Here is a 26,548-nt window from a genome sequence, read left to right as displayed (position 1 = left end):
TTGAGTGCTGTGTCTCCACATTAGAAAGTCTCTGCCTATACTCCAACAAGTTCAGCGTAGCCTTGGAAAGATTTAGAAAGTTTGTTGTGTCAACCTGTGAGTTTTCTCATTTTCATGTGGTACAGGCTAGGTAGGCCTATAGGCCCATTTGAAAAACTGATATCAAATATTGCGGTGTGGCCCACACACACACAGATAAAAAAAAAATCAGACAGCGAGCATGTGCGTTCTAGAGAATACAACTGAACGGCTCTCTTCCTGTCACCACCCAGAGTTGTATTCACATGATCAAAGGAATTTGGCAGTAAATGTACCTAGCTCAAGTTTACCTATCTGGCCACTACACAGAGCTTGACCATTTGGGCCAAGATGTTTTGAGCACATGTTCATCAAGCCTGATTTGCCACGGGGTATAATTGTGATCTAGATTGGATTTATAATCTCCAAGGTCAACAAATTGAATTTGCTAAAGGAATAAACAAGGATAACCCACCAATTAACCTCCAAGAAGTATCATCGACTGCAAGCATCATTCTTGCGCGAGTGCGCGCTCAGTCGCGCGTTCAAGTGCCTGGATCCTTCTGCTACTCGTTCGCTCGCACACAGTAGGCTAGGCAACGTTCCGTCAGTGGCTTCAAACAGGTTTGGGATTTCTACGCTCGCAGTGACACCCCGGAACCGTCACCTAAGCGCATCCCTGGCAAACATGTCCAAGTTGGAGCAGATTCTCATTCTTGATCCACCGACCGATCTTAGATTTAAAGGTAAGGGAATTATGGACTGTCACGAAATGACTGCAACTGAATAGCATGCTAACATTATTATTTTTTAAAACGACACGGATAATTTCACACTCCCCGATTAGTTCACTACACTCCAAAACCGCCATTTTGAGGTAGAGAAAACGAGAATGTATGGGCCACTGCAGATCTCCGCACTGTAACATTAGTGACGTTTCTGTAAGCGGCATGTGTTTGGCCATGGCAAGCTAACATACCTGACTGGCTGGTTAGCTAGCTAATAAACTGACAGTTCTGTCTGGCAGGCGTTTTGACAGCGAGCACGTTTCATTCTTGTGACTGAAGTTCCCCAGGGGGGCGTCGAGGCATCCGTAACCGAAAGCCATCATCAAGATCCAAAATAGTTGTCTAATTTGCCTTGTCACTTGACTCTTTGGGTTTGCTACCTCAATATCACCCACGCATTGAAGGGGCCTGGACCTTCAACATTACCCGGTTGCTTGTCATCCGTGCAACGAAACAGCCACTAATTTCCCCTCGATGTGGATGGCCATCATGTCCCTATGCCAAGAGTTAGCTAGCTGGCTAGGTTAGCTGATAACGCTAACACAGTTGAATTAGTTTGCCAATTTACATTTTAAAAGAGTAGTTGACATTAACAAGATGTTGTCAGTGGAATAATTAGGTCGCTGCTAAATCTAATTGTTATCATCAAAGCGCTGGAGAATTGTTGTGACTGATTAGCGGGCTGACATTCATTGTGGCATCTGCCAAGCTGACCGGTCAGTGAATTTACATTTACATTTATGTCTGGTCGGTCGCTACAGAAAATGTCAATCATGCTGTCTCTTGTACGGCGTGTTTTGATGAACGGGAGGCTGTGTTGTATAGTGTGCTATCCACGAAATAACAAGGTATGCTACGCAATGATCAGTGAAGATCTTGGCTTGCGACTCGTAGCCTCCAGTGAGATCAAGTGAGGGCGGGGTTCATGCTAAGTTTTCTTACGTGAAATTGCTCCCAAGCTCGCAATTTACTTGTGTTTTCATAACGGCAAGTGACTTTACACTAACGTTTGATAATTGCAGATCAGCAGATGCCGAATCAGTTGCAGCCTGCATTCAGACAGCCTAACTTTGCAAGTGTTGCTTACTTGACGCAGCACGTTTCTATTAGGAGGTGTTAAGTTAACAGGAGATCGCAGTCGCTGAATTAAACATCTTGGCGAAATCTAAAAACTACCTGACCACCGTTCTGGTAATCTACCAGCATGTCAGGCCGCGCACGACGTGTGTTGTATAGCTTGCGGGATGTTACGTAACACGCGGCACACATCCATGTCTCACATCCAGAGCGCAAGAGCGCAAAAAAAGACATCCAGAGACTGCACACAGCACAAACCTCCCAACCGCTGAGAAGCGCCGGAGGGAAACATTCTTTCAAGGGTCGACTGCGTTTAGCTGGCGATTTGGTTGGATTGTTAGGAAATATACGATGGCTACCATAGTTTAAAATGAAGGGCATGGACTTCGAACCTACTTTGAACTTTATAAACTTTCACGAAAAATCCTATAGAAGTAAATGTACAGTAATCTGTTGGTAGATTGATTGATCGATAGAATTGAGCCAGATGTGAATGGGCCTTGCGTGCATCAATTGCAGGTCGCATGAGTCTCATTGGGAACTTTGGCAAGGATGATAATTGCCTAGATGTTTCTGATGAGGCAGATTTGATAACCCTCAATATAGAGATAATTCTTTAACCAGCATGGGACTGCTTATCTGTCCCCATTCTGTCTCTGTGACTGGTAGTCGCTGCCTTCCTGGGAAACTATCAGAGGCTCCTAGGCCTGCCTGTGCTTCACTGGATGTGAGGGAGAGGTGTGGCCCACTGGTCGGGGCTCGAACCGGCAACCCTCCGGTTACAAGTCCAGAGTGCTAACCAGTGGGCCACGGCTGCCCCAATCAGAAGGCTATGGCTACATGAAGGTGTACCGATCTCCCCCACAGTTCTGGTTAGGCAGCACGTTTTGCATGTTTGTCATATGAGGTCGTGTGTGTGTGTGTGTGCACCGATTCCTGTTCATTTTGTGTGTGGCCAGGCTTGTCCATTGTGTGCTGGGGTGGCGCTACCTTGTCCACTCTGTGTGTGTGTGGGCGTGTACGTAGAGAAGATAGGAGTTTTCTGTAAACTCACTTGTTGCCTACTGCTCAGTGTGGTGAGAGGTGATTGGGCAGTGTCTCGGTCCTCAGCTGATCCAGGAACAGCTCATCTGGGGGATGTTGTTATTAACTCCACACATAAATCCACTCAAGGAGTACAACTGACCCTCTACTCTTGTTTGTGCGTGAGAGAGAGAAAGAGAAAGTGTGTGTGTGTGTGTACTGTACCAAGGGCAACCCAGACACCTGCAGCTGGAGGGGTACACAGACATCACTGCCACTTGACACCTGGGTATGGGTATGATGGGCATAATGGGCACTGCTGGGCATGGTGCCACTGTCTCCAGTCCTGGCTCTCCCCCTGCTGCCCTCTCTGGGATAGGGGGTGGGGGGCACTGCAAGGCTGCTGATCTCTCTCTCTCTCTCTGCCTGGTTGCTTGTGGTTTATTTAAGACTGTTGGGACTCTAATAAAACTCCAGTACCAACCCCCCAGGTTGCCTGGCTCAGAGTGAGCTAAATGCAGCCGTGACGAGTGGAAGCTCTGGGCACTGCTCTGGAGCTCCGCTCTGGATCGGACCTTGCTGGGAATCTCCGACACAGCAGGACACACTCAGTCAGTTCTCTCTCTCTCTCTCTCTCTCTCTCTCTCACACCTCACACCTCACACACACACACACACACACACACACACACACACACTCTCTCTCTCTCTCTCTCTCTCTCTCTCTCTCTCTCTTCTGCTCTTCCTGTCTCTTTTTTGCTCCTTATCTGTCTCTGTTCTCTTTATCTTTTTGTTTTTATCTTTGTACATTCAATAGACCTCAGATCTGTTTTTTGTGTCCCTCTTTTTTATTTCATTTTCACTAGTTCTCTCTCATTCTCTGTTTTCACTTTCTCTTTGCCCCACCCCCCCCAGTAGTATTTATAGTCTGCTGCTGGCCGTGGGGACCCGTGTCTGCAGTGAATGGGAAGTGCCATCTCTCTCTCTCTCTCTCTCTCTCTCACTCCCTCTCCCTCTCCCCCTCCCCTGCTCAGCTCCAGCTCTGAGAGAAAGTACAGGCCTTTCCCATCACCCAGCTTCCTGCCTCTGGAACTGGTGGGGCACCAGTGCAAACATTGGGTCCATGGACACCACCAACCCCCAACCACACACATTTGTGTAGCCTACATAGCCAATGCTTTCCCAAGGGATCTGATGGTTGGTGTTTTTCACCACTTATTCCAGTCTGTTCTGGATAGAGAATGATCCTACAGACCCTTGCCCCTCCCTGTTACATAGTATTTCCCAAAGTGAAAACAAATTCTAGCATCTGCATTCTGAGACGGATCCAGATAACCATGTTGTTGGAGGAAAGGTGCGGTACGTTGAACCAGTTCTTTCTGATTAGTGGTGTGGAACACACACTCCCTTTGGTTTGATTTGACTGTTCCATAGAACACTCACCAGAGGAATGGAGCAAGATAGCTCTGTTACATCATGAGCGTGAAGTATGCACTGAGCAGGAGTGGATGCCATTCTGATAAGCTAATTCAGACAGGTTCTAGGAGCCCACATTAAACGTCCCACATACTCGACGCACCCGACCAGTAGCGCGACAATGTGACGTCACAGAAGCGCCGTAACCATTTATACTCGTGCGTGGTGGTCGCAACACTAGTTGCAATATTCTCTTGAACAGAGGTGTCGCTGTTGTGAAAAGACTAACATTAACTACTTACACAGCAGAAGAAGCTGCAGTAAGAAACACCAGTAGCTAGCCTCTGTGATGGTACTTCAGACTTTGGTTGCTACTATTCACAACTATCATCATTATCATGTAGTTTCCAAGGTGTGTGCACAGGTAGATAGATAGATAGATAGATAGATAGATAGATAGATAGATGGATATATAGATAGGTACTTTAGTCATCCCGAGGGAAATTTTAATAATTTAAACAGTTTAGTTAGCTGGCTAGCTAGCTAGCAGCTGGCTGAGTTTGTGTAATTTCCTGAAGTGGAAAGAGATTTTGTTCAGGCCTTAATATATCCTTTGTTTGAAAAGAAATCGTTTCTATTCTTTCCTCTTAATTCCATGTGTTGCAACTCTCACTGGTAACTTTGTTAACTTATCCAGCAAACTATTAAAAATTCACGACTGTAACAAAAGACGGCAACTCGCTTGGCCTCGAACTAGTCCATCTTCCTGTTTCCGCCTTGTCGCTCGTCTGAAAAAAAAAAGTGGTGTGCGCCACCTCTACACGGCCAAAACCCTGGCGCGCCAGAGAGATCTACGTCATTTTGACGTCACATTGTCGCGCTACCGGTCGGGTGCGTCAGGTATGTAGAAGCCATTAGTACAGTAGGTATGTGTAGCACTCTAGAATCTTTGGTAGTGAGCGATGGTGTCCATCACAGAGCCATATAGAGAGGGCTATTAGTCCACTCTATTTGTGTTTCTGTATGGATTTGTGTTTGGGGAATGTGTTTGGTCAGGAAAGGTCCCCAGCTGCTAGATATAGCCTAATTAACCATCAGGAGGAGTAAAGCAAGACCTCTTCTGTGCTATCGGCCCACACTGCTGCAGAGGATCCAGCTCTGATGGAGAATCTAAAATGATGTGATTGTTGAATGAATGTTAGTCAGAATTTTGGCTGGGTTGTGTGGAACACTTGGTTGAACATGTATGAATGGAGAGAGTGAGAGTGAGAAAGTCTAATACTAATTAGTGTACTAAGACTAATAGCCTAAACACACACACACACACAAACAGAGTGAGAGGGAAGAAGCTTGTCAGCTACCCGCCAGCTCTAGTAATAAGCCTACGCTCGGCATATGCTGGTGCTTATCACGAGACTACACACACATGCAAACTTCACACATAAACTCTACATAGGCCTAGTACACACGCATGAGTGTGTGCAAACACACACAAACAAAAACAAACACACACACACACACACACAGTGTGTGTGCTCCCAGTGTATCTTTGACGGAGTGCTGGTTTCATAAGCACTTGAGGGATAAAAAAAATGTAAATCAGGTTTGTAGGCCAAGTATACTTGTGTATACAAGGAATTTGGTCTCTGCATTTATCCCATCCGTGAATTAGTGAACACACAGAGCACACAGTGAACACAGTGAGGTGAAGCACACACTAACCCGGAGCAGTGAGCTGCCTTGCTACAGCGGCGCTCGGGGAGCAGTGAGCAGTGATAAGCTCATGGAGAGAGGCCCTGCCCTGAACGGAGGAGATTGTGAGGCCTTGTGAAGCCTTGAGGTTGAGAGTCGTGACCGGCACAACAGGGATGCGGGATGGATTAGTCCCATCGGAATGCTGTGTCGGAATGCTGCTTAGACGAGCTCTTATCTGATTGATCTTTTCCGTGTCGGAGTCAGGTTAATGATTATCGTCTTTAACTTGAATGAGCACACACACACACACACACACACACAGTCACACAGGTTTTCTCTCTCCCTGTGGTATGTTTTTGGTTAGGGTCCTATTCTATGTCAAACAGTGTGTCTGTTTGTAGTGTGAGTGCATAGTGCAGCAATATGCTTGTGTGAGTGTGTGAGTGACAGGCCTGGTAAAAGGACAGAATTCAAACAACAAAAGTATTAACAGAGAGGGAAGTGAGATTCTTCTCGTGTTTACAATCTCCCTGAACCCAGGGGTCTGTTCAAAACCAGCAAACATGAAGTGAACCCTCAGCCTTGTGGTAAGCTAGAAGCCTGATAGCATTAGATTAACATACAGTACCAGCCTGCCCCATTCAGACCTCCCTGGACGCAGCTAACTGAAGTGCTCTTTTAGCTTTGGTGCGACTCCACACCAATGAGATCCTTACACTTACACACACACACACACACACACACACACAGAAGAGTGCTTATGTGGCTTTAACAGATGGGCCAGAAATAAAGTGTCAGTTAAAGCGAAGGTTCGGAGTAATTTCACCCTGATGGATGCTACTATCTGCTACTATACCGCTGCGTCGACGTTACTTCCGTGATTTTGGAAAAGCCCGTAAAAGTCCTGGCAGGAAGCATGCATAAGGATGTAGATCCAGGAATACACTAATATTTTGTTCATAGTACCAGTTTGCAACAATTATTAGTTAACACTAAGTTGTAAACACTTCGGAAAACTGGGATATACCAAAAAACGTTGATGTAATCCCTTCCTGCCAGGACTTTTACGGGCTTTTCCCAAATCACGAAAGTAACGTCGACGCAGCGGAATAGAAGCAGATAGTCGCATCCATCAGGCAAGTATTATTTAAATAAACTCCTGGTGTACTTACAAACTTTCCAATGCCTCGTTTTATAAGTAAAGAACATAGTTGTACTACTGTAGAAGTTTCGTACCATTCAGGGCATTATTAGTGGGGTAATTTACGAGATAAAAGTTGGTTCCATTACGCCTGGAGAAACTCATTAGTTTCTGACAGCGCTACTCGACCAGGGTTCGACCAAGGGAAAACAGGTTCTGGGAGGGTGTTTGGCTCGGGGTCATGGTGCAAAGGACCATAGGGTGAAATTACTCCGAACCATCTCTTTAAATGTGATGACCTCCCCTCCTCCCCACGCACCCCTCTCTGCCACAGTAGAATTAGAAAGAGGGACATTCTGATTCCCAGGACCTCTTCGTCACATTACACATTCCCAGGATTCCCAGGAACACTACATTACATTACAGATTAAGATTCCCAGGAACACTACATTGCATTACAGATTCCCAGGATCCCCAGGAACACTACATTACATTACATTACATTACAGATTCTCAGGAACACTACATTACTTAACAGATTCCCAGGATTCCCAGGAACACTACATTACTTCCCTCAGACTGCTCGCCTGCCCGACTGACAGGGGCATCTGCACATATATACTTAAATGATGGAGGGGGTTTCTGAGTGTTTGTTGAATGTCGAAAACGTGAGCCAACCTGCGCACCATCTCTGAGCTGAGAGGCGTTTCCCCTGAATGAAACCGTTTCCGAGTGCCACACACTCCACAGTCATATTTCTCATGCTCCTCTCTGAGAGGTGTGGTCATCGATGGGCAAAGTGCAGACTGGTCCTAGACATTCCCCTGTGTCACAGTCCTTGTGTCCCAAAGCTGGCGCCCGTTCCAAGTCCAGTTCAGTCCAGCCCAGCCGGGCCAAAGCAGGTTGAGCCCAGCTGACTGCTGTCTGTTGACTAAATTTAGATTAGACCTCTGGCGGAGTCATGCGGGAGGGATGGACGGTAATTTAGCTGTTGCCATCCCAAAGCACAAATGAAGGTGACCAAAAATGTACCACCTTGACAAAAGATGTGGCGTCAGAGCGTTTGGAACAAAATCCAACATGTTCAGAATTCTTTTGAAATCAGAGTCTGTTTGCCTGTGATCTAATATTGAAACAACCATTTCTTGTGTTGTGTGGTTTTGACTGCAGCACATATGCAAGATACAAAAGGGATTTGGGAGCACTCAATGACGATGATTTTATTAATGTATTTTTTTAGGTCTGTGTTGGGCATGGGGCGAGTTAAAATGTGGTTAATTCATGTAATTGCCTGCACCCATTTCAAAGGTGAACGCCAGGATTCTAATCCAATATTTTTAATCAAATTCTGCTAATTTCTCCTCATGGTGTTCCAGCTGTCCATTTAGTGTCTGCTCAAAAAAACTGCTGTAGATACACAGTCCTGGCTCTGGAAATAGGAAAGCAAAAATAGAGGCCTGTACCAAGCTATAAACAATGCCAGCTAATCAACATGGTGCTGTAGTAGCACGGGAAAGGAGGGGTGTACAGTAGTTCAGATAGCTACATGCTTCATTGATCCCAAGGTCAATTTAGGCAGCCAGTAGGTTTTGACACAAAAACAGGAAAAACACACACACACAAGTAGTGAAAGGATAATAGTAAAAATATCCAAAGCCTTTTGCATGCCTTTGCTGTGAATTTCACTTCAGAAACATAGCCTGAAGAACTGCCTAATATAAGAGACAAGAAGGCATTCCTGGTGGCCTGTGTAACTTCCATGCCTTGCTCTTAACAACTCACCAGAGGTGTGTTGTAGCCATGGAGATGACTTGTTGACCGTGGCAGTAGGTTCCATATTAAGCATTGTGGTGGAATGAGTAAACATTCTAATCAAGACTGCTTGAGTGTGATGTGTTATCAGGGCACGCTTGTGCGCATGTCTCTCTCTGTGTGTGTGTGTGAGAGAGAGAGAAAGTGTATGGTACTCCCCATGTTCACTCCCTAGGCCTGTAGTGTTCTTTTCTCCACGGCTGGTGGTTTGGGAGTTCGCAGTGACCCATTTAGCCGACACTCTTTTGCTTTTCTGACAGAATGTAACACAGGGGAGAGAGAGAGAGAGTTTGGAGTGGGCTGACGCCAGAGCAGGGTGCTCGACCTGCCTATTACCTATCATTTTGCCTTGTGGCGCAGAATGCCTTCACTCAGTACTATTAGCTATTGCGGTGCCAGGTTGTCTTTGGCCGGACACGTTTCAGACATCCCTCTGATGTCCAGGTCAATGCAATGTTGGCGTTGCCTCCTCTTGTGTTGTTACCTTGAGATGGGGAGGTTGGTGTGACTCTAGGACTCTGAAAACTGTACTGGCAAGAGTTATGTATGATCCCTGTACTGTAGGTTCAACCAAGCAGGACATTTTTAGGCCAGACCAGAGACTACTACTGGGTGTGGGGCAAACAACTCCAACCCATAAAAAGAAAGGCAGATTGAGCTCACTAGCAACGAATTGTAGTTGTCAAACAGGGCTCCAGACTAACTTTTTGCACTGGTTGCACTGGTGCGCCACTGGTGTGCCTTTTTTTTTTAGGTGCACCAGCACAAAAGTTAGGTGCACCAAAATTTTCAACCACATCGCATTTAACACCGCAGCAGGTTCACTTTTTTCCCTTAACTACTGTCCTATATAGGTTGTCCTATGACTTACAATTCTACAAGAAAAGTAACTTATGAAGTGTTGGTGCTTTAAGTGCTTCACTGAGCTGAAATTTAAACTTAAAACATCTCAAGATGAATTAAAAAAAAATAACAGTGAGTTAATTAACAGTAAATTAGGCCTTGGCTAAACCAGCTCGCCATGCTAGCATCTTCCATAGAAATGTATTTGAGCACAATTTAAAGAGATGTTCCAAGTAGCCTGGGGGATTTTTATGTGAATTTTAGTATTTTTAAATTTTCAATAAGAACATCACTATGGTTAATGCAGTAACGAAATGGTAGGCCTATTATTATAGGCTATTGCAATGACTTGCCATGCTCGATCTAAATGTGTCCATTCAATTCACCATACACAATGACCACAGTTATACATGCAGGGAATATTCGGGCTTTAATTGTAGCAGCGATATTCGGTTTGCGCCAAATAACGGATTAAGTTGATTGATGCCATCAGAATGAGTTTACACAACTTGCGTGTAAAACGAATATTGCTGTTGAAAACCGGGTTACTCCCTGCATGTAACTGCGGTTAATGACGCACTCCTTTCGGGCGATATCTGTATCTCTGTCGTCATGAAGGCCTTGCATGCATTGTTCGCAATTTTAAGACGCCTTTTCATCTGCAATGACTCCTATAAATTTGGCTTAGTGGCATTCCTGTACGCCGGGTTTACGCTCAAACTATTTTTCTGGTGAATAATTATTTCGGACTGAACTTGGTGAAGGGAAGTTTCACTAGGCCTATCGTAGGCAACGATAAACTTGATCATCATCTCAGGATCGTCTGATCGGTTTGCTGCTGCCAGCCACCGAAAGGCAGTTGGGAGAGGGTAGGCCTACATTTATCTCGGCCTATGTGACCACACTGTAATGCAACTACATCCACTCTGTTTATCTGACGGGTCTCTGACCTCTCTCTCTCTCTCTCTCTCTCTCTCTCTCTCTCTCTCACTGTCTCTCTCTGCAGCACATTTTCAAATTTACACACAGGCACTGGGCCACGGCCAATCAGAGGGGAGGTCCCGTCCTTCACTATCTATGATTTCTTTAGACCACGATATTGGCCAAATATGTGTCTGTTATTGAACCAAAGGTAGAGTTTCAATGCGGACACTTTTTCCTCTCGAATAGCTGGTCGCACCGGTGCAACCTCCGATTTTTTTTAGTCGCACTTTTGAAAAATTAGGTCGCATATGCGACCAAATTGGTCGCACTCTGGAGCCCTGTCAAATGGAGAATATCCTGACAGAAAACTGGTCCACCAGAGTGCAGGTGGGTTGCTGGGCCGATCACCCATCACTACAAACAGTCTTAGATTACAATTTGCAAAGGTCTGTAGAAATGTGGGTGTCTTGGAAGTCAACTTTGGGAGCAGCAGCGTAGCTGGCTGATGATCCGTTGGCCTGAGTTCGACTCCTGAACCCGCTGTTGTAAGTCTGTCATGTAGGATGTTTGGATAAAAGCATCTGCCAAACATCAGTCACCTTTACCAGCCCTGGGTTACTTCTGCTGAAGCTGGCTGAGACATGCACTCCTACTGATGCTCCTCTGAGCAGCAGTATCCGTTTTATCACCAGGAAGGCTGGACTGCACTTAACATGGAAATCAGATTGAGACGATGGAGTCCCTTAAGGTTAAACTGCTGGGCAGGATACTTCATCGATTCACCCTGCAGCGCAGACAGAAATAAAACATGCACTACTGTTACACACATAACGGAGACATAGCTAGTGTGCATGAAGACATACTTGAGAGATTGAGAGAGAGAATGAAAGCTAATGGAATACAGAAGAGCTACCAGATACCAGAGTGGCTTTTCGAGAGTTCTAGTGTAAGCCTAGCTGAATAAGAGCCCATATGGAGACTAAAACAGTATACTAGAAATGCCTTCTAGCATTACATATTACCATACTACTCTGACTAAGACTAATCTCGCTAACATTTCAATAAGTACAACTCAAAAGAATCCAAACTTGATAGGTGGCCTTGACGGTGTGTGATGCACCAATCAGAGGGGTGTACAGTAAATGGCCAGGGTGGCTGTAAGCCCCCCCAAGCCCCCTCGGCAGTAACGCTATCTGTGAACACTGAAGACGGCGCTCTAAATAAAGAGTCTGGACACCCACACTGCCGCTGCCTTATCTTCAGTCTGCTGGGCAGGATGAAGGACAGGACACACACGTGCACACACACACACACACACACATACACACATACATACACACACATATGCAAACACACATATGCAAACACACACATATGCAAACACACACACACATGTGCTCTGCGCACACACACACATATACACATATGCAAACACACACACACACACACACACACAGATGTGCACACATGACCACATACACACACACATATACAGTACATACATACAGAGTAAGACATGAACTCACCCAAACACCCAAATCCCACACATAAGATGGAATGTTCCTCCAGAGCAGTGTTTCTCAAACTTTTTTAATGGGGACCCACTTTTTAAAAATGACAGACTATCGCGACCCAACTCGTGACTGTGGTAGTTAAACTAGATCAGTGGTTCTCAAACTTTTTCTTTCATTCCCCACTTTGATCAAGGGGCATTCTCGAGCCCCACCTGTCCCTCATTGCTCTAAGAAAGTGGTAGGTCAAGCTTAAAATTGTCAAATTTATTGAAATAATGACAAGTTCTAAATATATCCTCTTCAACAGAGTTAAAATCAGCTGGTGCTGCAGATATAATAATAAATAAATACATAATAACACACATATTTCTGTTTTCCAGCAACATATTAGGAAGCATAGGCCATTTTACAGCATTGTACAATATATTCAATGAAAACATGCTGCATTAAATGGATCCATAATCCAGTCATACTGAGCACTGCTGGTTGGGAAATATTTTTGAAATAAACTTTGCAGGGATGTGATGTAGGCCTACTGTTTAATACATGGGATCACAAGAGTGGCTCCCGAATCAGACGTTTCAGCGATTTCGCTCAGAAATCTTAAAGGCATAATACTGTCGCGATCGAGGCGCCTGTCCCATACCTCAAGTTTTTTTGGTGAATGTAGTAATCTTATTTGCTAGGTGAGGTAGGTGCTTGCCTTGTAACTGGACATTTAACTCAAATGTACCTATCGCTAAGATATATCAAATATATCGCTAAGATAGGCCAGCTTCGTCAAGAAATGTTCATTAGTGAACGTGCTTGCAGATCCAAACATGCCGCTCTTCCTTCCTCGGAGCTCAAACACGCGACAGCACTTTTACCTCGAAAGCCACCTTGCCTCGCTGTGAAACAGTACAGCCTTTGGTCAGCTACCATCTCTTAAGCAAAGTCGGAGAATAGACAGGCTTTTAAGGGCGGGTTTTTGATAAAATTCACCACTCAATGTTCAAAATCTCATGTAGGTCGGGACTAACTAAGCTGCCTTGACACGGCGCTTCCCTATGAATAACACAGTCGTCCATTAAGCGCTCGGGTGCTACCTGGGCCCAGGCTACAGATAAAAAAATTCTCCTGTTTTTCACGTCAGTTCGCGCCCCACCTGGCATGTCTCCGCGACCCACAGTTTGAGAAACGCTGCTCCAGAGTGTTCCAGTGATTGTGGTTGGAGGGGGGGTGGGGGTGGGTGGGCTTTTCCTGCCCTTTATGAAGTTAAGTGAGTGCTGTGATCTCTCTGAGAATGTACGTTTCAAAGCCTGCTCAGCTCTTTGATCTTCCGGAGAGGACCCCCCACTTACCTTCAGGCAAATGATTCTGGTTTCCTTGCTGCTTCAGTCGCCTGGGACAGGGGGCTGGGAGAGAGACCCACCTGCCAGAGCTACCATAGCCAGAGCATGTCCATAATGTACGATTCCACCTTAAAGTCCCAGGACTCCAGAGTGATTTTATCTTGAGATAAGTAAAGAGTGAAGTGTGCGGAATTTACCCAATGTGACACAGGCACTCGCTCAGGCACCAAACCCAAGCCAACTGTTTCATTACTGCTGCTGTTCTGCTATGATCCCATGTGTGCATACAGTACAGCTCCAAGGTGTCACAGTGGTTACAACGAATAGTCACTGTGGTCACCAGGGGTGTAGTGGTAAAATAAGAGGTGGGTAAACTAGGAATTCTGTGATCACGGTAAGGTGGACTGCGCCATGCGGTATCGGATTTTTATTAGAATATGTTTGATGATGGTGGAGGTTATTGTCCAATTCTTAGAACAATACCAGTGGTATTAAATGGTGAATACTACAGTGTGATTTTATTAATGTTAAACGTTGCATTTGGTGAATAAACTGTTTTGAAAGGTGGATAAACTCTAATAAGAGGTGGATAAACTATATCTCTGAAATTTCAGAGGTGGATAAACTGCGTTTACTTGCGTTTAGCCTCCACTACACCCCTGGTGGTGACATGTCCAGAGGATAACATTAACTTTTTGGTCTATCTGCCAATGGCAGGTAAACAGAAAAACTTAGTCAATCAACTTCTGTGTTGTAGTCAAAGTCCTTATAAGGTCTCTGTTGTGGTGGTGAGAGTTTGCAGTGAAGTAAACTCATGTCAGCGACCCGCCAACAGCGTCTCACCTTGTTTATTATATTTGAGAGTGCAAGAGTTTTTATTTGCGTTTGGTGAGTTGCACATGCTAATTTTAAACCCTGGCTAGCGGGCACGGCGGCACTGTCATCGCAGTAAAACTAATGGAGGTTGGTCCAGGGCCCAGGTGCTTGGTCCACTCCACTCTGGAGCCAGCTGGCTCGGGTTGGCCCGGCCCAATTGATTTTTCCAGGAAAGTGATCCTGAAACCCGACCCCTGGGCTCTACCTGCACCGAGTCCAGGATCAATAGTGTAATGGCTCCATGGAGTCGCCAAGCACCCCGCCCCTGTGCCACGCTGTAGATTACCCTCATATGTTTCGTCCTCCACACAGGGGCAGCACCAGGAGAGAGTGTGTGTGTGTGTGTGTGTGTGTGTGTGTGTGTGTGTGTGCGTTTGTTACCTCATCCCAGGCATTCTTCAGGGCTGTCATTTGCGCGCTCTAGTGTCCAGCCCTGAAATGCTTCTGCTGGAGCTGACCGGTACTCGCATCTGATGCCTGTCTGATAGGCAGCACATCCATTTCATCTCCATCATCACCATTACCAGCAGAAGAGTGCCAGGAGAGTCCTGAGTCTCACGCTGTAAAGTAAAGTAAAGCAAAATGGCTGGTAAGCGCTTTTATCCAAAGCAACAGACTCACAGCGGCATGATCGGTATTCAAACGTGGGCCGACTGATTGTCAGGTGGCGTCCCGGCCTCTGATCAGCCACGGCCGGTCGCGGCCGTGTTTGCGTGCGTGTGTACTTGCGTGTATGAGTTCGTGTGCATGTCAGCGTTCCCATCAGATGCTTTCTGTTGCTGTTGACAGTAAACAAGTTTCCCTGCACAATCACCCAATGGGGTTTGAACTCTCGACCCAGAATCAGGAGTCACAGAAGCCATCATAATTTTTCTGTTTTTCTGCAGCCCCCTCTAGTTATCTGAATCCATTCAGACATATGGGATTAGGATTGGTGAATGGTTGGATGCAGGTAATTGTGTTAGGTCTCTGAATGCCGGCTCTGATTGGCTGATGGCTGGTGGGATGGATCGGTTATGTGGCTGATGGAGCTGCTGTGATTGAGTTTGGACTCTACTGGTCGGCCAGTGAGCCGCACCATCATATGATCTATGATTCCATTAGAGTGTTGTTCATCATGCCAATATAGTGTACAGCCATTAGGTCCATCAGCAGGAGGGATTAAGTGAGGACACACACACACACAAATACACACACACACACACACACACACAGATAAAGATGCACGTACACACACATACATTTATAGGCATACACTCCCACAAGCAAATTCTCTGATATATCATCTGTACAGTATATGCACGTACACACAGTGCTTGCATGTGTTTGTGTCTTTATGTTGGCTTGATCCAAGTGGGGTGGCATGATCAGAGAAGGATGTCCTATCCGAGTCTAATGTCCTAATGGACAGCGTGTCCAGTCATGGGACGGTGTTTGGCCTAATTGGGCCCCTCTGTCTTCCCTGTAACCTGCTGAGTGCATCATCTGGGGCCATCACACACACACACACACGCACGCACGCACAGCATTAAGGACATGAACACACGCACACACCTGTAACCTGCTGAGCACATTATCTGGGGCCATCACACATGCGCGCGCACACACACACACGGCATTGAGGACATGGACACACACACCTGTAACCTGCTGAGCACATCATCTGGGGCCATCACACATGCACACACACACACACACACACACACACACACACACACACACACACACACACACACACACACACACACACACACACACACACACACACACGGCATTGAAGACATGGACACACACACACACCTGTAACCTGCTGAGCACATCATTTGAAGCTCTGGTTCCATCACACCATCACACACACACCAGACCACTCAACAAATACAGGTGCCACCGGCACCCCCTTTAAAACGAGATGCTGCATCTCAGGGGGTTAACCTTAAAATAATAAATTTCTTGAAAGGTGCACACTCTTTAACATGAACTCTCTCTCTCTCTCTCTCTCTCTCTCTCTCTCTATATCTATCTCTCTCTCTCTCTCACACTCTCTCAGGTCCTTTTACAGATGTGGTGACCACTAACCTGCGTCTAAAGAATCCGTCCGACAGGAGAGTATGTTTCAAGGTGAAGACCACAGCGCCGCGGCGCTACTGTGTACGACCCAACAGTGGAGTCATAGATGCAGGAGCCACTGTCACTATCTCAGGTACACACACACGCGCACACACACACACACACACACACTACAGCAGGTGGCACAGTCACTTGGTACTCTGGTCCTCTTTCACTCCTTGTCCCTCTCTCTCTCTCTCTCTCTCTCTCACACACGTACACACACACACACACACAGAGTCCTTCACACACACTCCTGTTAATACCACACGCTGCACACTAGGGTTGGGCACTGAAACACGGTTCTAATATGGCACCGGTGCCGACACAAACGGTAGTAACTGCATCGAATAACAACGTGGATTTCGTGCCTCATTTCGGTGCTTTAAATAGATAATATTTTTTTTTTTTTTTTTTTTTTTTTTAATTATACGAGGCATCACTGCATGTCATGCGCCATCTCTAATGTCTTGCTCTGATAGCAACACATCTAGACACAGTTACCAGAGTATAAACCAGAGGGGTGCACCACATAGGCGAGTGGACAGTATTTGACAGCTTGCGTGAGCCCAAGTAGCTTACTTTAACATGATATTGCGAGCTCCTGTCAAAATCTAGCAGTGGGCCTGCCTAACTACACACAAGCAAAAGGCTATGAAACAACAGTAGCCTACAGTATGTGTTACACAATATCCTTGCTAATGCGCTAACTGGCATTTATTTGAAATGTTATCCGCAAAGTTGTAAGGTGAAAACTTTATTTCACAGTGTGTTCTAAACAACATATGGCATGATATTAATCTTTCATGTGCATGAGGCCCATATAGCATCACAATGAATATGAAGATCATGTTAAAAGTTTGCTGGCAAAAACATAAGGTTAGGCTACATACCTGATGTCACTGAGCTGTCAAAGAGGCTACAAAACCATCTCCGTACGTAATTAAACTCAGCTGACTGGTGTTGGCGCATAGCCTTAGTTGCTGTTAAAATGCCTACTAGGCTAGCGCTGGGAATCTAAACACTTCAACCGACATGTAGCCTAACTATTGCGTGTTATGGGTTAAGACATGAAATTTCTTGAAGCATTTGGGAACACACTGAATTAACTGTTAGTCCCTGTTCCCTGTTAGATTAGCTTGCTTGCAAATGCCATTGTCCATGGCCTGGCAGTTCTTTAATAAAAAAAAAAAGCAATTCATGCTTTAGACCATTTTAATTCAAAACATTTTAAAAACAAAGTACCGGTTCAGGCACCGTTTCGGCACCGGCACCGTTTTAAAAGTATCAATTTAGCACCGGTATCGGATACAACCCAAACAATACCCAACCCTACTGCACACTATGTATGACTGCAAGGCCACTATGACTACATCACGCACACACATACTTTTAGTTATGCTTTATCACACATTCACACACTAGAATGCGATCACACACACATATTTAATAAGAACACATGTAAGACCCCCTCATTTCTCAATAAACTGAATCTGCCAAGAGCCAACACACCACTGCCAGTGTAAGCTGTGTTTGGAAACCAGAGACAGTAACGCCTCAATTGTAGAGTAGTAACGACTGCTATATTACACCTTAGTCTCAGAGTGCTTTGTGGCGTTTATAATGCCTTCATTACCCTTGTGTCCAGTCTGATCAGTTGCTTCTGTGGGGGGATATAGGACTTCTGGTCTAAGGGCTCATGAGTGCCCTCCAGTGGCCACTACGGGCAATTTCACCACTGGATATTTTATCACACACTGGGATAATAACCCCTCTCTCCTCTCTTCTCCTCTCCTCCTCTCTTTTCCCCTGCCTTTTCTTTTTCTTTCCTCTCATCTCCTCTCCTCTTTTCCTCCACTCAAATTCCCTTTTCTTCTTTGCTCCTCTCGCCTTCACACACCTCACTTTTCTCCACTTCCCTGATTCTCACTCATCCTCCTCTCTTTTTCTCTTTTTGCCTCCTCCCCTCCCTCTCTCTCTCTCGTCTTCTCCTCCTCTCCTCTCCTCTCCTCTCCTCTCCTCCTCTCCAGTAATGCTACAGCCGTTTGACTACGATCCCAATGAGAAAAGTAAACACAAATTTATGGTGCAGACCATCTACGTTCCATCCAGTGGCACTGACATGGAAGCTATGGTGAGAAGTTCCTATCTCTCTCCCTCTCTCTCCCTCTCTCTCTCTGTTTGTGTTACTGTTTGTGTGGTTGGGGTTTTACACATGACTGGAATACATTTTGTTTGTGTATGTATATGTATACATTACTTTGTGTGTTTGTGCTTATGTAAACATGTTTTTTTTTGTTATTACTGTTACTTACGGTCATTACTTACCTTATTACTGCTACGAAATGCAATGTTGTTACTGTAAGAACATTCTGGCCTTAATCTTAATAGACATAATAGATCTGCATCCTTATCTCACACACACACACACACACACACACACACACACACACACACACACACACACAATACAGAAGTCAAAGCGGACTCACAGACACACCTGACTGCCATCAGTGTCATACACACACACACACACACACACACACACACACACACACACACACACACACAAACACACACACACCTCATATTGCCCCCACAGATGCCCTTACACACACATACACACACGCAAGCACTCACCCACCCCAACTTAATTGCCCTGAATGTGTGTGTTTGCTATCGACCTCAACACACACATACATTGCCAGTCTCTACTGATCACCACAAACCACACACACACACACATGCACACTCATACCCACACACACATACAGACATGCAAGCTTACACACAGACATCCAGGCCCACCTCAGCGGCCCCATTGTTACAGCCCACTCAGAGGGGAGTGTATGTGGAAGTTTGTATGTGGTGGTCACACACAGTAATCAAGACACACACACACACCCATACACTAGCCTCTCTCAGACCAAGTTCTTTTGGGCTTTGTGTGGAGGGCAAATCAGATTTTTCCACTTCATACAGTACTAGAAAAGGTCTGGGGAAGCACACCCTCATACACTCACATCACACTGACGCACTCCACTCCTGATATTAGTGTCTTGTGTAAGCAAACAAAGCTTTGAAAATGGTGATGACTACATGACTACGTCATTTGAAGATTTGTTGTTTAAAAGATATAACAAAGTTGTAGAGGGCGCTCTGGGCCAGAGGTTGGTCATATGTGCTACACTGTAAGAAAACAATATTTGCAATACTAAAAATCAGACGGAAATAACAGCTCCAGGCCACAGGGGGGCGACAGAGACCACAGGCTCTCTGGATTGCCAGCCTACCCCAATGAACAGGAAGCAGCATCTCCGCTCTCCATCACACTGGGCCGATCAGGGATCAGTGGTTCCATCGCATGCCCAGTGTTATCAGAGGGAGCAGCACACCATGCCTTGTCCCCACATAATTGGCCTGTCTCAGTCAGCTCTTTCCCAAGTCTAGAGGCGGACAGGACTGCTCAGCTTCAGAAATTAAATCTCCCAACACATATTTGTTGCCGCCATTCTTTAAACCTGCTGATCATAATCAGCCTAACTCTTCAGCCAAGTAAATCAGCTGACTCGTTGCATCTCCTGCCTTAGGCAGGGGGAATATATTACAAGACTTTTAGACCTCTGTCCATGTCATGTGAAGAATCCCCCTGAGCCTCAGGGCTAAGCTACACCAGGCACGTAACTGAAGCGTTCCGTTCGCACTGCGTCTGCTGCAACAATTAGCTTCCACTGAGTGGAAGTAGCTACACCAGACGTGATAGTGGCGCGTACGTTTGAAAAAAATAGACCATTCTTCTAAAATAGATTTTACACGTCGCAAACGGACCGCTTCAGTTACGCCCCTGGTGTAGCTTCCCTGTCAGTATACAGGTGACATGGGTTAGACCTCGTTCTTAACCAAAACCTTTTTATTTCAATGGAGAAATTCATTGAAGTTTTCTTTTTTAGTCTAGGACCAGTCTTAATCCATACGTGGAATCCCAGACAGATGTAGTTTTAGGGTGATCTATCTGAGTTTAGTCTTGTAGGAAGGGGCTCCCATATGGCACGGGCACCTCTCTTCTTTAGTGACCGTGGGATCATGCTGACCTCTCCTAGGCCCTTGGCTGCATATGACCTTCCTCTGACCTCTACTCCAGATCTGGCTGGAAAGTTGGGCTCTGCATTGAATAGAGTTGAGTTGAACTAAAATCTCTCCGTGTGGGCACCTGTTGTTATAAAACGAAATTTGTGTACATTTGTTGTGTATGTGTGTGTATGTTTTTGCATATGCATGAGTATGTGTGTATCTATGTGTGTTTACTCGGTGTGAGGGTTGGTGTTAGTATGCAGTCTGTGCAGACGTGTGTGTGTGAGTGTGAGTGAGACAGAGATCGACCAGCTGCTTGTAGTTGGCTCTGATGAGTAACATGCCTATCCTTCCCTGTTCGTATCTATGTGTGTGTGTGTGTGACAGTGGAGAGATGTGCGGCCAGAAGACCTCATGGACTCCAAGCTAAGATGTGTCTTCGATATGCCTACCGAAAACGATAAAGTGGTAAGAGCTGTATTGTGTGTGTGTGTGTGAGCAAGCAAACTGAAACGCTGCACTGGATTGTTATTCACAGGCATCATTAGAAGCCAGCATAAGTCCTGCTAGCCATCATGTTTGCGGTGTAGGTGTCTTATACTCTCTTCTCTCATCGGTTGCTCTGCCATCAATTCAGCAGACTTGTTCCTATTAAGCTGCTTCAGTGTTGGGGTGATATGTCATCATAGAGGTCTCAACACTCCCTGTGTCCATGTTTCACTAAACTCGTTTTCTCTTACATACACAGTCAAACATCAAAATAATACACTCAAAATAACACACACACACACACACAGTGAATCACTTACTCTGTTCTGGGGTTGTGGTTTGAGCTTGTCAACTCACACTCAGACACACCACCTGACACACACACAGACACACACAGACACACACACACAGACACACTCACACTCACCCTCTCAATCATAGCTGAATGTTTGCCTGTCACTGGGGCAGTTACAGCACACACAGACTGACAAAGTTACCCACAAATATATTTTGTCACATACTTACAGCTCCACACATGTGTCCCTATGGCCAGCCACACACACACACACACACACACACACACACACACACACACACACACACACACACACACACACACACACACACACACACACACACATACTCTACGTAAACACTCACCCCCACCTCAAACCACACACATACACATCTAAACATGTACATGCACACACACACACACACACACACACACACACACACACACACACACAGACAGTTCACTGACTGTCACTGCTCTGCCATTGGGCTGTATCTCTCTCTCTCACACACACACCCCTCTAACTCGTCTCTCTCTTCTGTAGTGTGTGGCAGGTGAGTGTAGTGGGGCGGCTGCGGCCTCTGCGTCTTGGCCCTGTATGACCCGGGGCGCTTCAGTGCGCCCCCCCAGGCCTGACGCGTGGCGGCAGCCCCCTACAGCACCCCGGCGTCCAGCGCAGCAGGGGTCCGCCGACTCGGCCAGAGGTCAGAGGTCATGCAGCTCAGGAGGCAGGTTGGTGAGGGTCAGGAGGTCAAGTCAGGCTAGGTGCAGAGGATGGGTGATAATCGCTCACAGCCCTAGGACTTCTCTCTCTTTCTCCATCTCTCTCTTCCTCTCTCTCTGTCTCTCTCTGTCTCTCCACTCTCATGGCTCACTCCCATGTGGTAGTTGGAGTCTGGACCAGATTGACTCTCTTCCTGCACGCTCCACAGCAGTGGGAGAGAGACAGATGCCGGAGACATGTGGGTCTCATCTGGTGTCATTACACATTGAACGCAACCCACCAGTGTGGCAGGTAGTGCTCTGAGATTTAGTGCTACTCGCCAAACGGAAAATCTACCCGCATTTGGCGTCTGACAGGGTTTTTTTTTGTACCAAGGATCACTATAGTTCCAGACCAAACCACTACATTGACTGGCAGGGGCACGAAGGCCATAAGAGGCACAAATATGGTCACCGTGGCTGCTGTGGAATACCTGTCCTGGTTAGTAAAGCTTGTGCCTTTTTTTTGCCCCTCTTCACCTCAGGTACATTAAGCATGGTTTAAAGACTTGCTCTTGTATTTGTGATTGGCATTATGGCACGTTCCATTTGCCTTTTAAGTGGGAAATGGGAACTGGGCATTGTGCTTTCATTTACTGTTGATTGACGCAGCCATCTTGAAATTTCAAACTGTTCGAAAAAAACAATTCTGCCCGTCAGGTGACCTCTGAAGCAGGTGCTAGTGTGGATGAGGAGTGCCCCTCCTTCTGCATCCAGAGGACACCCCCATCTGCATCCAGCCGCAGTTCATAGCCACCAGCAGCACATAGCTCAGGGTCAGAGGGCAAAGGTCAAATAGGTCAGCTCAGCTCATGGGTCAGACTTCAGAGGGCTAATAATTACAGACTTGACTAGCACAGGAGGCCTCTTAGTCACGCAAACTCTCCATCTCTCTGTCTCATCTTTCTGTCTCTCTCGTTCATCACTGATTTTCTCTCTGTTCTCTCTCTTTCCCTCACTCCTTAACCTCTCTCTCTATGTCTGGTCTTTCTCTCCCTCCCTCTCTCTCTCTGTACAGTATCTATATCTCTCAGCCTGTTCTATATCTTCTCCTTGCTCCTTAACTCACTCCATCTTTCTGTCTATCTATGAGCCTAATGGCTCCTACACACAGCTGCATGTGTTACAGTGCTGGAGACGCATCCCATTCACTTTACATGGGCTCACGTCATCCGTTGCCGAACTGAATTGTGGGTCCGTTGCGTCGCGTTTCTCTCGTCGCTCGCGTTGTGAAGTTCAGCTGTTACTGCACCAACAGACGGCACCGGCCAATCAAGCCAATCGACGGACGGCACCAACCAATCAAATTACGGTTATACTTCAAGTCATTTGCATAGCAACTGTCGGGAACCCCCACTGACATGCGTTGACGGAATGCAACTGTGTGTAGAAGCCGTAACCCAGACTATCTATGAGTCTGCCTCGCTGTCTTCAACTGTCCAAGGAGTCACTTGCATCGAGATAGCCACACCACACCGAATGCTGTTTTCTGTTTATTTATTGTTGGGACACCGTTGCCAAGATACCGACAGTTGTCTTCTCAATATGTTGAAGGATGGATACATGCAAATTCAACAAAACGAAAAACAATCTTAGAAGCCGGAATTTTGTACAAATATTTGATTCGGAAATGACTCAATACCTTGCTAGCCTGGCTAGCGCCACCACTTCTCAATGAGACGTGGTCTGGGAACCAAACGTTCATTTTCTCGTATTTGAAAAAAATGCCCAGATCCGTTTATTGGGTGCCACGGATGTCTTATCAAATGCGTCTGTGCATAGCTCATCATCGTCTTGCTTTCCCACCTGTTCTGTGATTGGTTCCCTATCTCAGGCGAAAATTTGCTCCATGGTCTCCAGGCTGCCTTAGCAGCGTGAATCAAATCGCGCGCAAGGCAGCATGGGAACACCCAGGCTAATACCTTGCTGCTGCGGAATGCTATCTTAGAAGGCAGTATTTTCCCCGTTTCGACAGAGTGAAAGTCTGATCTTTCGTTCGCTCTCTTTTATTGTACCTTTTAACTCTGCCTTCTCTTTGCCCTTGCTCAATCAGTCTCAATTTCTCCCTCCCTTCTTCATCTCTATCTCCATCTCCCGCTCTCTCATATCTCTCTCTATATATATATATGCATCTCTCTCTTTCCCTTTACTTACACTCTGTTTTCTCTCATTCTCGATTGAGTCTCTCCTGTGTCCCACTCACTTATTTCTCTATGTGTGTGTGTGTGTGTGTGTGTGTGTGTGTGTGTGTGTGTTTGTTTGTGTGCATGCATGTGTGTATGTCTGTCCAGCATGAGGTGGATTCAGCTAAGCCGGCGCCAGTTCTGAACTCCTCGCGAGTGGACGGCCCGTCAGGTCTGAGAGGTTCCACGATGGACGATACGGAGATGAGGAAACTTCTAGAAGACTGCAAGAGACTGCAGGCTGAGATGAGCAAACTTGCTGACGAGAACCGACTACTCAGGGTAACAAACACACACACATACACACACATCATCACGGAGGTGCACACACGCTCACTGATAAAGACACACACGTTCACTCATTTTAGATGCATATGGAAATTACCGTCAAAAGCCTCCAACTCTGGTGTTTCTTTTGATGTAATGATATAATAAATGTGCATAAACTACACTCTGCATGCAAATACAGTCAGCATTATAGATAGGATTAACAAACAGTCATCTGTCTGCAAGGCACCACTGGCGAGATCTGGTAGACGTTTGGCCTGTATTCGGCACACTGACCAATGCCCTGTCTCCTCTGTTTGCAGGACGACGGTGTGAGAATGAGGAAGCCCATGTGGTCAGACAACGTCATGTCCAACGCCAGCGCTCTGATTGGCCGGGAGTCGGCTGTCAGCTCCCTCCCTTCCCTCCTCGTCGTCATAGCAGCCATCTTTATCGGGTTCTTCCTGGGCAAGTTTGTGTTGTAGGTGGATCTGAGGATGGGGCTGTCTGTCTGTCTCGCAGCCTGTCCGCTATCCCTGTCAGCCTTTGTGTGTGTGTAGGTGTGAGTGTGTTCGTGTGTGTGTGTGTGTGTGTGTGTATGTATGTGTGTCTGTCCGTCTTTATGTTTGTTTGTCAGTCTGGTATGGGAGAGGGTGGGGGAAGGGGTTTACAAGGGCTGGAGAAGCTTATAATTCACTCTGCCATATCATGACCTGTGGTGGGGCCTGCCTGAAAGCCACACATACACACACACACACACACACACACACAGATGACATATACGCGCATATACATATACACAATACGCAGAAACACACACACACTACATAACTTCTATGCACAAGCATATGCACTACATGGACATTACAACTACATAATAATGACACACTCTCTGCACAAGCTGTATCGATACACACATACACACACTCTTTAGGTCTGGCCTGTTTTGCAATCAGTCACACTCGTACCACTCACTGAGCAGAGAGTGGTATTCCTCTCTCACTATGTTTGTTTGTTTGTTTGTTTGTTTATGGGAAGATAGAGAGATGAATGCTGTCTGTGTGTTGTCCTGTGGAGGAAAAAGAGGCAGAGAGGCTCAAGGAACGAGTGATGAACTGTCCTCTAAGTGGAAGAGAAGAGAGAGAGCGAGTGAGAGAGAGATGAAAGTGTGTCCCTGTTCCTCTGAGTGAAGAGGTCCATTCAGCATTTTTTGTCTTCCTTTTCTTTTTCTCTCTTCTTGGAGTCCCTCCATCCCTCGCTCGCGCTGGATCTCAGTAGAGGGCGGCTGGAGGGTCATATGCTTTTAATTCTTTTAAAAATAAATAAATAAATAATAAGAAACGATCAAAACTAAGGAGTGAAGAAAGAGTGAAGAAAAAATGAGACGGAGAGAGCGAGAGTGAAAGAGAGAAAAGAAGGAGAGCAAAAAAGAACCTCAGAGTCCGCACAGTAATGGTTCACTTTTAACAATTGCTTTTTTATTACTTTTCCCCCCTTTCTCACTCTTCCGCCCTCTCTCTCTCTTACTCTCACTCCTTGTGAGTGAGTTGTCAGGCAGACCACAGACTGAGGTGCCTCTTACATCATTGTTGTTTTTGTACATCTGATTTCTCTTCCCTAACACAACACAAGCTGTTTTATTACTGTTATTGTTGTTATTATTATAATTATTATTATTAATGACTCATGCTTTTGTTTTGATGCTGTGTCCTTACTGAGGCGTAAGGTGACTGAATATGAACTCTGTTCATCTCTCCTCCTGTCCCTTGCTATTCAACGTTTCAGAGAAAAAAGAAACATGGAAAAAAAACATAAAAAAGAATAAACACCTTAAAAAACAGGACTCTTGTGTTGGACTTGTTCTTGTTGCCCTGGTAACAGTTGCTATGTGGATTACACAAAAGACAAAAAAGGC

At 45.9% G+C, this 26,548-nt stretch overlaps 1 protein-coding gene across 1 annotated transcript; it reads left to right on the top strand.

Moving 5' to 3' along the window:
* The first annotated feature begins 544 nt into the window (after positions 1-544).
* On the top strand, positions 545-26,473 carry LOC125299015 (vesicle-associated membrane protein-associated protein A-like). Its single transcript, XM_048250060.1, has 6 exons — positions 545-764; positions 16,508-16,660; positions 18,597-18,700; positions 21,025-21,105; positions 24,475-24,648; positions 24,957-26,473. Exons 1-6 carry the CDS (start codon positions 707-709, stop codon positions 25,116-25,118), a joined length of 732 nt encoding a protein of 243 aa, XP_048106017.1. The 5' UTR covers positions 545-706; the 3' UTR covers positions 25,119-26,473.
* The last annotated feature ends 75 nt before the right edge of the window (positions 26,474-26,548 follow it).

This window comes from Alosa alosa, chromosome 1, assembly GCF_017589495.1.
Source record: "Alosa alosa isolate M-15738 ecotype Scorff River chromosome 1, AALO_Geno_1.1, whole genome shotgun sequence".
NCBI lineage: Eukaryota > Metazoa > Chordata > Actinopteri > Clupeiformes > Clupeidae > Alosa > Alosa alosa.
The sequence above is the reverse complement of the archived record's forward strand: the minus strand, read 5'-3'. Positions and strand labels throughout refer to the sequence as shown.

Excerpts from the sequence above, each read along its gene's own strand:
- LOC125299015 (XM_048250060.1), top strand. The coding sequence starts at position 707 with ATGTCCAAGTTGGAGCAGATTCTCATTCTTGATCCACCGACCGATCTT. Across the intron at positions 765-16,507 it reads GACCGATCTTAGATTTAAAG|GTCCTTTTACAGATGTGGTG; the intron begins GTAAGGGAATTA and ends ACACTCTCTCAG. Across the intron at positions 16,661-18,596 it reads AGCCACTGTCACTATCTCAG|TAATGCTACAGCCGTTTGAC; the intron begins GTACACACACAC and ends CCTCCTCTCCAG.